This window comes from Numenius arquata, chromosome 18 (assembly GCF_964106895.1).
Source record: "Numenius arquata chromosome 18, bNumArq3.hap1.1, whole genome shotgun sequence".
NCBI classification, from domain to species: Eukaryota; Metazoa; Chordata; class Aves; order Charadriiformes; family Scolopacidae; genus Numenius; species Numenius arquata.
This window is the reverse complement of record NC_133593.1, coordinates 9,542,346-9,560,980: the sequence shown is the minus strand read 5'-3', so window position 1 is coordinate 9,560,980 and position 18,635 is coordinate 9,542,346. Positions and strand designations below refer to the sequence as shown.

At 39.4% G+C, this 18,635-nt stretch overlaps 1 protein-coding gene across 4 annotated transcripts; it reads right to left on the bottom strand.

The window, feature by feature from the left end:
- Window positions 1-4,381: 4,381 nt before the first annotated feature.
- RPS6KB1 (ribosomal protein S6 kinase B1) lies at window positions 4,382-18,380 on the bottom strand. Of its 4 annotated transcripts, XM_074160804.1 has the most exons (15): window positions 18,189-18,380; window positions 14,860-14,909; window positions 13,681-13,801; window positions 13,271-13,339; window positions 12,674-12,821; window positions 11,945-12,002; window positions 11,290-11,390; window positions 10,279-10,369; window positions 9,991-10,081; window positions 9,577-9,684; window positions 9,218-9,280; window positions 8,240-8,317; window positions 6,486-6,593; window positions 5,793-5,905; window positions 4,382-5,210 (listed from the first exon to the last, which is right to left on the bottom strand). In XM_074160804.1, the coding sequence occupies exons 1-15, from the start codon at window positions 18,258-18,260 to the stop codon at window positions 4,973-4,975; spliced, it is 1,509 nt and encodes a 502-aa protein (XP_074016905.1). In that variant the 5' UTR covers window positions 18,261-18,380; the 3' UTR covers window positions 4,382-4,972. The 4 variants fall into 4 exon arrangements, with proteins under 4 accessions (XP_074016905.1, XP_074016906.1, XP_074016908.1 ...); XM_074160805.1 differs by lacking the exon at window positions 13,271-13,339 and having other exon boundaries at window positions 18,189-18,260; XM_074160806.1 differs by lacking the exon at window positions 6,486-6,593 and having other exon boundaries at window positions 4,973-5,210; window positions 18,189-18,260.
- Between the last annotated feature and the right edge of the window lie 255 nt (window positions 18,381-18,635).

Here is an 18,635-nt window from a genome sequence, read left to right as displayed (position 1 = left end):
GAGCCGCTGCCCTGCGGACCAAGGGAAAAGATCTGAGAAATAAGGATAAAAAGTATGCTTTCTTATGGCCTTATCCCCGAGAGAAGTAAATAGCAGCCCCGTTGCTCATGCAGCAGGGAATAGTGAGAAGGAAGTTTACTGTTCCATCAGAGAATTATAGAACAGAATCATAGATTTACGACAGCACAAAGCTGAAATGCTCCTTCAAGACCAAGAGCCTGGACTGGCAGATCTAAGATGAACTAGAAAGGTAGTTGCAGATCAAGAAACACGCTGCCTTACACATACACATTCAAAGTAGGCAGGGAAATTTGAAAGAAATTAACCTGAACTAAATATTCTTTTGCTATAGAGCAAAAGTATTTATAAAGTACGTACCTCAACAGGTAGCTCATCTCAGACAGATACTGTACATTGAGGAATTAAGGCATCAAGGCCAGCATTATTACTAAAAATTATGAAACTAATGTAGAATTATTACACTTGTGGTTAAGAAAAAATTCAAGACAAGAATTTGACAGCGTCACCTGGCCTGTAAAGCTCACCAAGACTACAAGACTATTTTATGGAGCACAACAAAACATGGTGTCAGTGCTTAAAGTCAACCCTGGATTGTTGCTGATCCTTTGCTCTTCGTCTACTGTATAGTAATAACAACATCTTCCTAGAATAGGGGTGAATGTTGGTCAGAGACAGGACCAGGGAACAATTTCTCTTTTATTCTTTTTACCTGTTGGTGATTTTTTTTCCCCTTTAAAATCCAGTGAAAATTATCCAAACCCAGTAATAGTATCAAACACAGTTTATTAAAAAACAAAGCACTAAAAAGAGATTTTGATCAACCGGTTTAGATTTACACTTCATAAATGAAACAAGTCATTCTCATCTTGATTACAGAGAGGGGAAAAAAGGTTGAATAACTTACATCCATGAATGACATCCCCTCTGATCCGCTTGTCAGCATCATGCTATCGAGATGCAACTCTTCCTTATCAAGCCCAGTGAGGCCGGGGTGGCTGCCCTGCTCCACACACACGGACAGACACACAGACACCCAGACACGTCTGACGCTGCGGGAGACAGAACAGAGAAGAGGATGACAAATGGCAACCCACAGCCACTTTTTAAGAGCCCCAGAGCCCAGGGGAAGGTACCAGCCCTTGGCAAGACAGACCCATCAGAACTAGCATCTGGCAGGTCCTTGAAGTTCTAAGCAGGATTCCTCCTCCCTCCCTTCCCCTTCAAAGCTGTCATGAAAGACAATGATTTAGATCCACAGTTATACTTAGGGCCTACCCACTTCCTTCAAAAAATAAAAAATAGGTCACTTGGATTAGCATATGTTTAAATTTGCATTTAATTGCTATTCACATCCATCTCATTCAGCAGTTGAATGTATTTAATTCCAATAAACTGTGAAAGATGAAAAACAGAATAGGGATTACCTTTATTTCTACTAAGGCAGCTCAAGTTTGTTTCTTGAAGGCGGCTACAAATCTGAGCTAATCTAGAAGAGAACGATCTGTAGAACTTCATAGGGTAAAGGAATTCTGTCTAAACTGGAAAATGAAACAGCGACTATCCTGCTGTAAAGACAGAATTTTATACAAACAACCCAAACCCAAGCATCTGGCCTAAGAACAACAGAACAACAGTCTCCCTCGGTGTTTGATGCAATTTTTGATTAACAGTGAGAGTAGGTTGGGAGTTAGTATTAAAAAGAGCATAGACCCAAAATAAACATCCACTGTATAGTGAGAGTGGACTCAAATATTAAATGTTCTCCAGCAGTTCAGCTTTTAGACAGCAAGACCAAAAAAAAAAAGGGATATTCAAAAGAACAATTGACTCATTTCTTTTTATCTTTTATTATGAGCTAATACCGGGATGACATTCAAATGTCAGATGGCACAATTAAGACAGTCTTGGTAGGAATTATTCCAGCATTCCCAAAATTACAATTTAGTACACGAATGGCATCAAATGTATGCATCACTCCCACAGAGAAAAATGATGAAATCCTGAATATCTTATACCAGAATAGTTTCTGCATCAAATGGGAAAAGAAAAACTGCTGGTAACACAGCTGACCTATAAACCTTTTGTGATCATGACCTGCAGAACAAAATATTCCCCTATTTAACATCTAGTAAAAAAAAATATGACTTTTGTTCAAGTTTAAGATTTAATACTTTTATATGGTTAGCCACAACAGGTATTAACCTCAGTTTTACTATATTTTTGTAATGCTACAAAAATCCTATAAAATCAAATTATAGTGAATTTTTCAGTGATTATAATTAAAAAAGCGCAGCTTGTACAAAATAAAAAAAATAAGATTCTATACTCTAATGAAAAATTTAAGACATTTTTAAATGAACAAAAGAAAGCACTTGTTAAGCTCTCCAATATTCAATGCATTCTGCACTTATCTGAAATAGCCAGACAGGAGCTAGAACTCCACTCCCCTTAGTTCACGAATAGTAATTTTGACACTATTATATATATATAGAGGATCTATGTCTGATATTTTTACAAATAAATACAGGATAAACCATATTGCATAGTGTGTGCTTGCTGTCTGAGTCACACTCCAGAAGTTTCACAGTTATGGTAGGGAATTAAACTTATAATCTATGGGATGAAACATTGAACAGTACATGAAATTTACTTTTTAAAACCGATGAATTGTATCTGTAATTAATCAGTGAACTCAGACAAACAACTCTTGCCATTCTTGCCAGCCATATTTTTAACCAATTCTACTGGACAATTCTATCCAGCCAACCAAAAAGCAACTGTTAGCTGTAACTAGGACCAAGAGAGATCTGCCTCAAAAGAAAAAAAAAAAATACAATTTTTTTGATTAAACTAAGTTCCTTTATACTGGGTAAACACGTTAGGAAACCGATGTTAACAAGTGGCACAGAGAGGCACTGCTTGAAGTGTTGTGTATTTGCAAATACGCATAATACAAACACCCAGGAGCACTTTGATTGCAGTTTCACAACATGTCACCGGTGGCCCTATTGCCAAATGAAACATGGCAATCTGCCAGTACAAGTTATGTCGCTGTAAGGTAATTTGATTTTCCTATAAAACTAAAAAAACAAAAGAAAATTTCCAACAAAAGGCTTATCAGGAAGAAATAAAAAAAACCACCACACTAATTTTTGCTCAATCATAACCATCTTTTTTGTTGGTTCTTTGTTAGTATCAACAAGGTATCGATGAATCCTTCTGACTTGCAAATTTTAGAAAACAGCACTAATTGGATTCAACTTGCTTCGAGAGTTTTATGGCTTGGATCCTATGGCTCAAAAAGATTCAGTATACACAGAGGAAGCGGAATCTATACAAAAATCCCTACTGTTGTGAAACGCTAGAAGTAGACTTTGCACAGTTTGACTAAAGATAATGCAACGTGTGGCAGGCAAAAAGTGACAGGACTTGTATGCGGTTGCATGATCATCTACACACACGCACACACCATACACACTCTAACTAGTGTAAAGCTCTGCAGATATTAACCCTTTCACCAGCTATGTTCATGGAAATGCTTTCTTTAAGGCAGGAAGTATTTTAAGTAAGGTAAAGTTACCTTTATTTTATTCTTTGTACCTGTAAGTCATTTGTACAGATTGTGACAATTTCAAAAACATAAATAGTGTCCTTAGAACATGTTTCCTAAATTAAGTTGCTAAAGTTCTGACCCACTGTGGAAGACATTCACTGAAAGGCCATTTAACACTTTTCTTATACAATCAGCAAATTTATTGCCCCAGCATAGAAAAAAATGTCGATAAATTTAGAAATGTATAATGGCGGGGAACTCCCAGAAGCAAAATTTTATTTAAAAAAAAAAAAAAAAAAAAAGAAATCCTCAAATTCTTACCCACTGGTTACAAAGAGGTTTATTTCCTTATACTAGGTAGAATTTGGGTATGTTTCCTGTGGTTTTTCCTATATGTTTCCACTGACCTTGTAATTCCGATGCACTTTTTCCTGATCTTTTCTATGGGTAAGAATCTGAAGGCATTTGGCTGTCTCCATCTAAGGACTAGCGTATACAAAAGTGATCTTTCCCAGTGAAATGTCTGCTGAGGACGTGGATGAAATAAGCAGGACACGTGTGTGAGCCCACGGCTTCCAGTTAAGCCTAGAACATAGCAGCATTGCCGTTCGATTAGATCCGGGTGTCTTTGCAGGAACAGGGATTTCAGCTGGGGAAGCAAGTGAAAGAGTTCTCTCCCACCCCACATTGCCAAGCTGGTCATTGAGTGATTCGCTTATTGATTTGTTGTTTCATGAGGAGAAGAATCAGAACTAGAGCCTTTACTTTCTTCACAGCAACCAATTATTTTGCATTTTTTTAAATTTTGGGATACGTTCCATAATGAGCTGAATCAAAAAAATCTATTTGAAAAATATATATTTTTATATATATAAAAAACTCATTATGTTTTGAATGTGAAATACCAATTAATTTTATCTTTCATCTTTGATTCCACCCCATTGTAGGAAACAGCTTAACCAAGCTTGCATGCTAATTATTCCTCAGACGCAAGCATATAGGCATGTCATAGTTTGCCTAGTGAAAGGGCTAACCCTCCTCGACACATTCACGACTAGACCAGTGATTCCGAAGCAACATCCTGACCCTTAATACTGTCAGTTTCAAGCTATCAAGCTGAAAAATCCTTGATAAGGTGAGAAGATGTCACTGCGAATCAGTTAGATGATGTGCCTAGAGTTCTGCAATACCATTTTCTAAAGTTTTTTTTTATGCACCATTGATTGACAGAAAAAAAATCCATTTTTCTTTGCTTTCCAAGTCGCTCTGTGCAAGGACTGACTCTTTGATACTGTCACTTTTTAAAAGTAAACCATACAAGCCCTCGTATTTCAGCTTCAAGGGGGCTTATGTCCGTTCTTTGTTTTCCACCTTCAAAGGCTTAAAAAAATGGTGTTGTCATAGATTCATGCGCAAGTGCTCTGGTCGTTTGGAAATCATGGGAAAAGCTTGTTTTTTATATGGCCCAGAGTTTGGTTGCCGGATTGGAAGCGGTGCCGAGGCCTCTCCACAGACTGTCACATCCATTTGTTCTATTCCACTTGTCTCCATTGGATATTCCACAGGTGTCTGAGTATTTGATGCGCTGGCAGAAGCACCTCTTCCCCAGAATTCCCCAGGGGAAAACTTTACAGGGCTTTAAAACAAGAAATATAAAAATCAGAGATGAAGATACACACAGCACCAAGGTATGTCCTTTACTCTGCAGGAACCTGCACTCAAATGCTTATTGAGTGCAAGAATTTCTAATTCTTCCTTCCAATTCCCGAAGTTTGAGAGAGTTTCCATGTCTGGCTTCTACCACGGTCTCTTGTAAAGTAAAATTCTCTCATTTGAGTAGTGAGGATTTATTTCTAGGTGATTGCAGAAGGAATTTTCTGTACTAACATGACTCATTAGCGGCACATAAGTACTTAGGGTGTTCTGAAAGAGTTGGAGAGGAATGGTGTACAAAGTCACCAGACTGAGGCTGTACCAGCATTGAACAGCAAAAGCCAATTAGTACTTTTTGTGCTGCCAAACATCAGAGATTTGTCTCTGATAATGTGGTTTGTAAAACAGGATCGATGCTGCACTTCTCATGGAAGCGATGAGCTTACTGAGAAGAGAGGCCACATTTTTTATTTCTAGTGCAGCTCTACTTCAATTACTTGCCAAAAAGTCTATTACAAAAAAAAAGAGAAAGGAAAAAAGAAAAAAAAAAAAAAAAAAAAGATACCTGACTGGTGTCCTAGGGCTACCTATGAATCTGCGAGGCGATCGGATTTTTGGTTCAAAAGAAAATTTCTCTTTTACGCTTTCAAGTACAGATGGAGCCACGTACGTAAAACCCTGCAAAACAGGAATGAACGCACCGTAACTTAAAGGCGAGATTTACATTTGTAAGCACTCGTGCAGTTCTGATTGTCATGAACTAGGAAATGAGAATTATAAAAAGGAGGGTAAGTGTAGACATATGAACTTCTGCTCACTTCCTAAAGCAAAGAGCAGGACTTTAGGGAATTCCTCACCCTGCACACCCCAGATATTTCTGCTCAGATCACAGATTCCCACAGGCATGCTCTATGTAATTAATCTTGATCTATAGAATGGACATTGCTCTCTCTGCACGACGATGAAAGCAATCACATGGTCAGGGTTCATAAAGCAACTCTGAATCAGAATGCTGACACTCCAGAAAGTAAGTAACATTTGCTGGGTCATTTACCTATATAAAGAAAACGTCAGCAATAATCAAACTTAGTATTTTCAAAGCCCTGAAATGTTTCAAACCTGTTGTGGAATGTGTTTAAAATTACGACAGTTTGCTTCAAGTATCAGATGTTAAGATTCAACAGAATTAATTTACCTACTGTTTCCAAGTCACACAACAAACCTCTCCAGAGTTTCACACTCGTCCCTGGCTACTTACCAGAAAGACCTGGTTGGCACTTTCACTGAGAGTAGAGTCATCTGGGCTATCAACTGGTGTCTGACGTGTAAACTTTGAGTCAAACTGGCTCACATCCTCTTCAGATTGCTTTGCAAAAACAAAATGATTAAGGGTTTATATTACAGATATCAACCAAATGGCTTAGCGGTGATCAGTGTAGCCTCTGGATGGAGTTCATTCCATAGGTTTTTGGCAGAGCTCTGCTGTAGTAAAACCCTGGAGTGATGTCGGAATCCTGTCGCTGCCAGTGGGAGGTCACTATGGGCACTGACACTGAGAAATAAAGGCAAGGGGGAGGGGCAAAAATTATGGATCAAAAAGGAACACAAATTAAAAAGATGCCTTAAAAAAAATTTCTCAAATTACAAACAAAAACTTTTAGAAATACAATGCCAGTTTCTTGCAAGTTTAGCCCTTGTCACAACCAGTATAGAATAGTTGCAACCATTACTTTTTGGAAGCCTCTCCAGATAATTTGATCCCATTTTTGCAGATACAGAAGTGTTTATACTCTGAGGGATGGAGGACAACTCTGGAATAAGCGACTAGGAAGAATATTGTTTAATTTGCTCAAAGAACAACAGACGTAATCCCAAGATTCCTTCTCTCATTCCTAAGTGTAACAAAAAAGGCAGTGTGTATTCATTTGTGCAGCCCTTCATGCAACCATGGAAGCACGTTTTCAAAAACCATCTGGTTTGTACAAATAACTTTCATAATATTTGCCAATAACAGAAAAACTCAAAACTATCTTCAGATAATTTGTTTGGAAATATCAGTCTTGTGCTGAGTATCGTACCGAGTATCATTCCAAGTATCATTGAAAACGGTGAGGAAAAAAAGGTCCAGGACCCTGTTGCTGTTGCATGTTCAACATTAGTGATGGCCAAGTCAGTTTAAAGTGAGATTTTTAGTAGCTGGGAACTATCGGGGTGGCAGTACCCGCTGCTGCGGTAGCTAATTGTACCCAGAGAAGAAAAAAAGACAGACACTCCACACCATCAAAATGTAAGATAGGATAATAGAAGCTTATTTATCACATCACTGGTTTGAGGTAAAAAATTTAATTACTGCCTATAATGCACAAGATGCTTTGTAAATATTAATAAGTAAACATGCTTAATTAGGTGACTTCGTTTACTTTTGCTTAGCAACTATTTATCATCTTAGTTTCAACTAAGTACTGACTTACTGTACCATGTCTAGAAGCAGAAATCCAGAGATAACTGCTCTTGCGAGTCTGTTTAACCTCCAGATTAAAAGCAGTAGGAACTAAAACTGAAGAAGAACCTTCTTCCCCCAGGAGACTTAACAGAAGGCTAAATTAGCTCTTAGCTGGTTTTTGCCACCTTCTCACATAAAAAAGCAAGATCCTTTTCTAGGGAGGGATGAGTACCACGACTACAGAGTAATAAGACAGAACAGCACACTCATGACAGACAGTATTTCATACTGTGGAGACTTAAAATAAAGAGATTTTTTTTTTTTTTTAAATATTGTATAGCATCAGTTCTCAGGAAAAAAGAAATCTGCATCAGGTAGTTTCTCTCTTTAATTTACCAGTGAATCTAAGTGCTAGTAACCAAAGTTGAGGCATTTAACTATTTAAAGTGCCAGAAACCAATGGCACTCCGGTTTGTAAGAGTGAGCGGTTCTGAGTTTTAGATCCCACATTGTTTAAAACCTCTCCTAAAGGTGTATGAGGAATAACTCACAGCATTCTGAGTACATACCAACAAGGGTTTAAAAGGAGGTTCCACCTTTCGTGCCAACAGCTCATCCCAGTTAATGTGTCTGAAGAACGGGTGAGCCTACAAGAGTTAGCAACAGCACAGAGTCATAATCCGCCTTCTGGGTATAAATCACAGAAATTTGAGAATTAAGTATGTTCTTTTCAGACCCTCTCTGTGGTGTCTTCCTTTCCAAATTCACATATGGGTCTAGTGTAATATATTCTGTAGCACTACAGCAGGGTAGCTGGAAGAGCTGAGAAGTGATACCGTACCTCCAACTCGGACGACACGCGTCCCTATCATGTTTTCCTTGAAAGTATTAGAAAAAGCCAGTTTACATGCAAAATACCTCTACATTTTTCAACTTTAAAAGTTAGGTGTCTAAAAATAATGAAAAAACGCTGTATTAATAACAAATTATTAGAACTGTGAAATATAGAGGTCTCTGTAGTACATTGTTAATCTCACCACAAGTAAAGTCAAGCTGGAAGCAGCAGGAACTAGGCCTCTGCCTTCACAGAATCACAGAATGATATGGGGTTGGAAGGGACCTCTGGAGATCATCTAGTCCAACCCCCAACTTCTAACTACACGTCACCGAATGGATCTAACAACACTTTGCCCTTGGAAGAGCTGCACTAAATGCAAGGGCTGGGAGGTTTTCCGTCAGACTGTGAGAGTATCATTGCTCTTACGTGGCTGGCTGTACTATTAGCACTGTGTGACCAGTAGGAAAGATCTCTTGGAAGACAGAGCTAAAGATTAAAAGTTATTTTCCAAATCTCAAATTATCAAACAGGTAGGCAGCTGTTTTCGTTAAGCTTTAAAGCATTCAAATTTTGATCAGCTGTCGCACATGGCTGCCTTTTTTGCTCATTCCACTTCAAGACAGACATTCTCTCCTTCCCTGAGGTACCCTCAAAGCTGGTTTATTTGCAATGAGGTAATTTAAGAATTCTTCAGTTAAGAGAAAGTTACCTGAACTTCTCCAGCATCTCCAGGACCAGCTCCTAGACGTGAGGCAGCATTTCTTTTTAGCAGCTTAATGAGAAATAACATCCAAAAAAGCAAAGTTAGTTACGCTGTTAAGAGTAGACTAGTTCTGATATGAATCATCCTTTGAAGGAATACCATGCAGAACGAATACAGGGCAATCAGAAAAACCTGCATTCGTTAGAAAACAATTGTATTTTCAAGGAAAATAACTTCCTGTACCACGCAAAACAAGACTGAATTATTTAGTAATAAAACAAGCTTGGGCTCAATAGCCATAGTAGTATCATTATATTTCTATTTTCTACATACACGCGTAGTAGTGACATTCATTAAAATTGTACCTTTTTAAGCAGATCTCTGGCTTCTTGTGTGAGGTAGGGAGGCAAGTTGAGTTTACACTTGAGAATCTTGTCAATTGTTTTCTTTCTGTTCTCCCCAGTGAAAGGAGGCTGGAAAGCGCCATTGTAATGGGAGGAAAAATAAGACTCGTTCAGGTCTCTTATTCGTGTACACAGAACGCACTTCAGTAATTTATAAAACAGATAAAATTACTGCAAATGGAACTTGCAAATAACTCTTTGGATGAGAGCAGCTATGACTGTAGTCAACATAAGTGTAGCTGTATTTTAGTTATTTCTTACTTGCAGTCTGTATATATACAGACGTATATGTATTTATACATGCATCTGAATTAGAATACAGGTAACTACAAAAGCTATGAAGAGAAATACATGCAATTATAACTGTGCACCTACTGCTCCAGTCAGCATGTCATACATTAATGCCCCCAAACTCCACCAGTCCACAGCACGATTATGCCCACTCCTCATCAAGATTTCAGGGGCCCTATAATCAGAAAAATTGAAAATATGAAAGTATTTTAACAAGCTTAATACTAATTCTACTGGTTTTCAAACAAAACCACATTTATCAAGTAAAATTTCCCTAAGTGACTGAACAGATGAACCATCAGTTAAAAAAGGCAAAATTTAGCCATTACCCCCAGACCAGAGTAATATTTTCTATTTCATCATGCAGCTCACATGTATTCAATTGTTCCACAGAATGTGTGTGTGACTGTTCCATCGTGAATAGATTCTTTACATAATCCGAAGTCAGTCAATTTTACATGACCTGAAATTAAATATATAAAATTTAATATTTGCCAGAATTCTGACATTTGTATAAGTAACATTAAAAAAATAGGAATTTTTAACACGGGTATGTAATAACTCTGAACTACTTCCAGGTATCTTCAGTGGTCTGACAAAACGATACAGCTAAAATACAGAATGAGGTAATCACAGATAAAACCTCTGCATTGTACCCGCATCAGAAGGCGTTGCCACTTGAAGAGAAACAAGACAAACTACTAAACTTATTAATTTATAGACAAATGTATTTAGATATAAAGATTGTAGAGCATCATTTAAATAGCCTACTCGCTTATGTGATTTTACTGCTTGCTTCAAAGTTCAGAGAACAACCTTCAATAAATTGTAAAGTGCCCTGAAGAATTCAGTAGAAAACCTTAGACTAAGTAAATAAGTTCAGGTAACATGGAAATACCAGATGTCACAGAGTCAACTGCCCGTGTCCTACAGTCAATGTAACAGCACATTCAGGAATTGCTACTACTGTCAGCAGCGAGAGAAATCATTTCAGCTACAGATGATTTAGCATCCTACCTAAATTATCTTTCCTAACTAACGTCTTCAGTCATCCTCATTAACCAAGATGTCACTGAGACCACACTGAAGACACAGATCTGTATGTAGTTTACAGTGACCCAACAGAAGAAAAATTCCAGAGCTGCAGAAAGAGCGAGTCAACTGTTCAAAAAACCACATGAAACTCGGGAGCTCACTGTGGCCTATTAAACCTGAAGATGTTGTGTTTAAGGGCAAGCGATTAGCTTTGGCAATTCCTCAATTATACCGAGGGTGATAACAAACATGCCATTGTTCTACAGAAATTCACGAAGAGTGAAGTGGTGTGACCTTTGAAGAATTGTTTTCAAATGACCAGCAACGGAACTGTCACTGTATTTGTACCTTGATGATTAAGCATGATATTTTCTGGCTTCAGATCACGATAGATAATTCCTTTTTGATGCAAGTGCCCCAGTGCCATTGAGATTTCTGCCAAGTAAAAGCTGAAAGGAAACATATGCCACAAAATTAGACATATTCAATCACGCAAAGCATCTTAAGCACTAAGACTATTACATACATAGCAATGGTTCCCTGAAAGTACCATTAGAAGCATATGAGAGAATAAACGAGAGAAACGAGGATGCCTTTGAGGTTGGTTTGCCAAAAGGCATACAGACTCCACGATGAACTACAAAATTACGCCGTAAGCATTGGGTTTACCTGTTCAGTAACTATCTAATCATGAATATATTTGGAGGAATCTGAATTTACCAGTTAGTGGTTAAAATACCCTTCAAAACACCTCCTTTACCACAACCCTATGGAATACGGCCTCGCTCAGCAACCAGCAATGGACCCACTTCTGTATTAAGACTGGCACAAACTGGTAAGTATGGAATACATACGTCTTCCCAAAACCCAGTTAACTGCTCTTTTCACTGGACTATGAAATGAATGAGTAGTTACAGTTTTTCAAGTCAGAATATACCATTTGAGCACTCTGGAAAAAAAAACAAAACCCCAAACCTATTAATTTACCATAAGTTTCACTTACCAAGCCGTGTCTTCCATAAATATCCCTTCCCTCTCTAACTGCATAAATAGTTCTCCTCCTGTCATGAGAAAAAGGTGATTATACTCTATTGAAGTACATTCTGTCATGTTTTGTCAGTCAAAAATTATTTTCTAGAAAAACTATAAGCAAGAGTTATTCTGTCCTGCTCCATGCAAAGTTATTTCACAAAAAACAACTAAGAATTTACTATTCTGTTATTTCCAGAATTCTATCAACTAAAGAAATGCCAAAAGAAATCACAACAGCACGCTTAAAAAAATAACAGCACTTCTGCCCCTCTTTTTTCCTATTGTTATAACTCGAGCAAATTGCTTCTAATCTGTATCTGTTTCCCTATTAGTGAAATAAAAATAACACTTTCTTGTTTCTCAAAGAACCTGCCAGAACTAAAACCTCAGATACTCTGTAGGACTGCACAGGATCTAAGCGTCACATAAAAGAATTACAAGCCTGGTGGAAGAAACGGTATTAAAACCCCTCCTCTCCTGCACTGTCATGAAAAATAACTATTTTATGTTTCATTCATCTTTATTGTATTGAATTAGAAGGTTTATTTATTTTATTCTATGTATTTTTAATACTAATCTATTTTACATTTTTAAGACACCACGCCAATAGTTAGGTGGCCTTTTATCAGTAGAGTAAGAAATCCAAATTCTCCGTTATGAAAGATACCAAGAAGGAGGTGACCGAATTTTATATACTGACCACTGAGATACTCAAGGATGAGGTAGAGTTTTCCACCAGTCTGAAAGGCATAAATTAAGTCTACGATGAAGGGATGCTTCACTTCCTCCAGTATATTCCGCTCTGCTTTTGTATGAGCTGTATCCTTTGCATTCCTTACAATCATTGCCTAGAAAGAGCAGAGAGATGTGAGCACACGAAGATGCTAAACGAGGCAGACTTTTATATTTAGTTCCCTTCTGAGTTTATTAAATCACAACACTACATATGACTCAGCAATATAACAAAAAAAAAAGAAAATTTCACCACAATATATACATAACGTGACAGGTTTCTTGCGGAAATGTAATCCTTTATTTCTTTCATAGAATCATACAATAATTTAGATTGGAAGGACCCTTCTGAGCTATTTAAATTAGCTGCTAATAACTACACAGACAGAACAATTTAGTTGAAGACTAATTATAATTCCAACTGTACCCAGATAACAACTGTATATATCACAGATAACTTTTAATTTTAGGTATATTATATAATTAGGTAATTGTAAGAGCTAAAGGGAGGGAAAGTTTTTTTTTTTAGATTAAGAGAGTAGTGAAACATGAACATCCAGGTTACCTTTTTAAGAACTTTCATGGCAAATATTTTCCCGGTGTTTGCTCCAGTTACTTTTCGTACTTGAAATACCTACACGACACCAATACAAAAGCAATCACATATTATGACCGCATTAACTGTTTTAAGTTAAAAACAAAGTTCTGCGAAAGAGAGATGAGGTCACCTACAAACTGCAATGTTGCCTGAAGAGCTACTGATTTGAACCAGAACCAGTTTGGGACATTTTCTACTGCCACCAGCTGGTGAGGCTCTGCCAGTGACCTCGGTCCCACGACACCAACCCTGGCAGCCCTGAGGTTACCTCCTGGTAGCATCAACGTTTCAGAAAACAGGATGGGAAGAGGCAGCAAGTAGAGCACTTTAACAGCCGTCAGTGTAATGGATTTACTCTGTAGAAAAGAGTTCCTTACCTTTCCATAGCCACCTTTGCCAAGTACGCGCAGTAACTCAAAGCACTCTGGTCGGATCTTTTCTGGACCTCTGTTTACACTAGTTTCTGAAATCTCAAATTTTTCACAATGTTCCATGCCACTGGATAAAACCGAAACAAGAATATTAAGACTACCTGGTACTGAAAAACGATCAAATGAAAGTAAGCAAGCAAATGACTTTCTGAAAAGCATACACTGTATCTGCCATAACCCAGTGACTGCTTTGGAGACTTGGAGAGCTCTCAGCATCAGAAATTTTATTTAGGTGTGTGCAAAGCAGTAAGTTGCACAGAAAAGATTACCTGCAAATTTGGGGGATTTATAGTATTAAGATTTCCTTCAAATTCCTTCATTTTAATGCATAATAAATCTCTGTTATTACACCAGAATTAAGTTTAAAAGACCAAAGCCTCAAACTGACACAGATATTCCTACAAGACCTCAAGTAAAAGCAAGGCTATAAGGTGCGTTTAAAGTTTCAGATCACATTCAGCAGCCCCAACAGTCACGGTAAGACTTCTATAACACAAACGTCTCGTAAGAAAAAAACTGTAACAAAATAATCCTCCCAACTCTGAACGTGCCACAAAAGACTGAACCCTCATTTAACGATGCTTCTAAATTACGCAGCAATTCTGCAAAAGACTAACAGATTGATCCTGCTAAAGTAAACGTAACGGAACTGTTTTAACTATCACTGCTTTCTCCTCGCAACTGGTACGCTGAAGCAATCTGGAAATCTATAAATGAAGTAACTGTCTCACGAACTTCAACTCAGAACTTCGGAATTCTCATCTGCTTCAGGCTGCTACGCAAATCTGCAACTGGAGCCCTCACAAAAGGAACAGAACGTACAAAGTTCCGCAGACAGTGCGCTACATCGATATTACAAATCTTATTCAAGCACAATAGATCACGTTAGGAGAAACAAGGATTAAAAGACAACAGCAAGTTTCGCCAGAATTTGTTTTATTATTATTATTTTATTTCAAGATACAATTCACAAATTTTAATGTGAAGAAATAGTGAAACGACTAGAAACAACTCAAAATTGAACAAGAATGACAAAATTTTCTATTTAACTTAACAATGTAACAAAATTAGAAGTTATATGCAGTTGGCATGAACGGTACAGAACATTTTCTAGCAGCAACTTACAGGTCATATTGGCCAACTCCTCCATGGTCCATGCTCTCACTTAATTGACCCTGGGGATGGGAGGGGTAAAAGGAAGATTAATCATAACAAAATTTTAAAAAAGCATTGTTAAAATAAATGCACTGATGTGGTTTACAACTCCTTAAATTTTATATGTAGATAATAACTATATATATAATTGTAATTTATATTGTATAATTAAATAAGTGTAAAGGTCAGGAATAATAAATTATCCGCAGAAGATAAGAAATCTTACAAAATTCTGCGCAAGACTTGCAGTACTTCCACGTATCTCGAATGGTGACACGTGGAACCACTGTTTTACCCGACTGTATCGTTAATCACTTAAATATTAGAGGTAACAATTTCATACACCCCCAAGTGAATTTGAAAAATGTTAAGGTACTACTTTTTCTTTTTTACAGTTGTTCTTACATATTAATTTTAAAATCTTGTTACTGTATTATGCAAGTTAGAAGAACAGTAAAGATGATGTGAATACATGAACTGGGATTCATCTGCACTAGGAACGAATAATCTACTGAGGTTTTATTGGTCTATATTGATAATAATCAAATCCCAGTAGTAATGAAAGAATTAAGCTTTACTCTGACGTTAAATAACTTTTCTGACTAATAATCAGATAAATTAATGCATGCAGATATTACTAAAGAAAGCTCAAGCACTTCAACAGCGGAACTAGTCACCATTAAAGAATGCAGCTCAATTTTGAAGAGGAATTTTCTCCAATGAATTCTCAACTTGATCCCTTATGCAAGATAATACTTCCCTATAATTGTGGCTCTACATGGCAAAAGAAGTGCAAACCAAGCAGACAGCTGGAATGAATACAAATAGAATTTAACAGGCAAGCTTCTAATGAGCTTTAGACTATACCTTAACATTTTTATTTTTAAAAACGTGTACATAAAATAACGACTGCAAGTTAGTGAGAAAGAGCCTGGAATCTACAGACTGAATACGGATACATTGAGTGACGTGTGAAATTCAGAGAATCAGAAGGGAAAAAAACCAACACCCAGAGATCTGCAAAAAGCAGACCAGGCCAAGGAGTGCGTTTTTAAGTACTATGAAAGTGAAAACACTAACCAAAGAAAAATAAAAACTTTTAATAGCTTCTAACCACTTTACAAGTTCAGAGGCTGGTTTATTTTGGTGGGTGATCCAGAGGGAAAATTAACTCCTGGTTCCACCTACTAGCACCACAAGCAATTATGGAGTCCAAAAGTTCATTTCCAGGTCAGAGAGTTGCTAGCTCATGTCCTCTTGCTAACGTTTATTAGAGAAATCCAGCTTATTGACATCTCTTTCACAATAAAACCCACTAAAGCTGCCCTTGACCCTACCGTCAGATGCCAACAAACAAATTAAAAAAAAAATTCAACAAACACAGAGAACAAACACCCATCACGTTCCTAGAACAACAACTCAAGTTACCCAATGGTTCTGGCAAAGTTTACACATGCTATTCTTGCCCCTGTGAACCACGGGTTTCATTCTCAGTATTAACGTGAGCAAAACTCACTTTAGATACCATTCTGCTATCTTCAGGATTTCTTCTCATTTCACAAAGCCAAGAAACACAATGGCAGTCCTTCAGTCTAACCCTTATCGTTTCATTTATTACAAACACAAAAATTAAGGCTGCGGTTTTTTTCACCATAATAGTTAACATAAACAACCATATGGCTTATGAGTAAACTCTCCATTTAAGCAATTCTTCAGATTTTCTAGAGCGGCCGTGCCTATTCAAAACTACAGCTGATCTGTTCTTGCTACTACCAGGCTTAGGGCTTCCAGCAGGTACCAGCACCCCAGAGACCAGATAAAATACTCCAGGCTTTACACTGTGCTCACTTCCAGTTTAATGATCCCAACTGCTCTGCCTGCAACGCCTTTCTGATCCCCGTAAGACAGGCACAACGCCCACAGAGATCACTCTCAGCAAAACATTTTTTCACCTTACACTTCCCCTTCTTTCCTGCTCTTATATTCCCTGCTTTTCAGTTCTGTTTTAATTTCAAGCCCAATCGAATCCTCCTTTATCTGTTTTCCAAAGGCACCCGAGAACGAAGCCGGGTATCAATGTGCATTCACGCCCACAGTTCCGCCATGAAAATTTCAGTCACAGAAATTTTTAAAAATCCACAATAAGTAATGAGTATTTTAAAATTATTCTCTAAGACTGAATTACTGAAACATGAGTGAGAACAAATTCAACTTTCTTGCCACCCCCCCCTCCCCAGAACCTGCTCTTGGCAACATTAACAGTGTGATGCAAGCAACGTGGGTTTTTAAGCCAAGTATTTTATTGATTATTGAGGTGACAGTGGTTTTTCCTGCAGGTTGAGAAGCGTTCAAACCTTCAGCTGTCAAACAACGTCTCTACAGTTCCTATGTAGTGCGGGTATTCCAACTGTGATACAGACCATCTGGTTATCTCAAAGACTCCGAGAATGCCATCAGTATTTAAACAGCAAAAAATAAATGCAGTAGCAGTTTAAGCAATAGCAAATGTTTAATATACAAAACAATATAAAAAAGCAACAGTAGCACTAGAAAAATATAAACAGAGATCTTGTGATAAAACTCCCCCAAAGCCTTAACAGAATCTACATGAACATTACAAAACGACAAACTACAGGTTACAAGGTGAAAGCGTGAGATGGAGATGCACGTTGATCCATACAGACGTCTACCGCAGCATTTTAAAGCTTTGCTTTTAATTTTGGCGCTAGAGCAACGACTTTATACAGTTCCAGAAAGATTAGCGTTTCTGCACTGACGTTAAAACATGTGACAAGAAGAAAAAAAAAAAAAAAAAAAAAAGAACAAACCAAACCCAAAAACCCCTCGCTGCGGCACTTGTGCTGGGAAATCCAGCGCAAAACTTCCACGGGGGAAAAGCTCCCGCAGGTTTGGCGCAGCCCCCGCCAGCCGGAGGGCAACCTCTGGCCGCCCGCCCTCGCCGGGGAAGCCCTGCTCGCCGGCTGCCTACAACCTGCTCCGCGCTCCCTTCGCCCAGATGGCAACTCCCCGGCCGCCTCCCGGGGCCGGGCCGGGCGCGGAGCCTCCCCCGGCTCTCCCCGGCCAGGGCGCGGCCGGGGCCGCTTCACCTGCGCGGCCCAGGGCGGCGGCCGGCACCGCGCTCCGTCTCTCCCGCCTCCGCGGCGTCCCCGCCGGGCCGGCCGCCGGCAGGATGCCCCCCGGCCGCCTCCCGCTCCCTCCCCTCAGGCCTGCCCCCGGCGCCGCTCCTCGCCGCGGCCTCCCGCTCCCTCCCCGCGCCGCGCCGGGTTCCCCCCTCTCACCCCCTCCTCCAGCTCCTCGTCCGAACCCGCGTCCTCAGGCTGGTCCAGGTCGATGTCGAAGACGCCCGCCATGGCGCGGGTGCGAGCCGCGGCGCCGCCGCCCCTTCCTGGCTGTGCTGGGTGCGCGGGGCCTGGGCCGCCTCATGGGCCCGCACCCCCCAACTCCGCCACGGACGCCATCACCGGCTGCCCGGCCCGCAGCGCGCATGCGCCCCCGCCCCGGCTCCGGGCGCCGCGCAGGCGCACAACCCCTTCCGGCATTGGCCGGCGCCTCACTGAGCATGCGCAGAGAAGACTCCGCTGGGCGGACGGGCGTGGGGCTGGGGCTGAGCATGCGCAGTGCGCGACCCGCCTCCCTTGCTCCTGGCACAGAGCGTGCGCAGAAGGCGCAGCGAAGCCACTCGGACGGAGCATGCGTAGAACCCTCCGCGAAGCCCAGAGGACTGA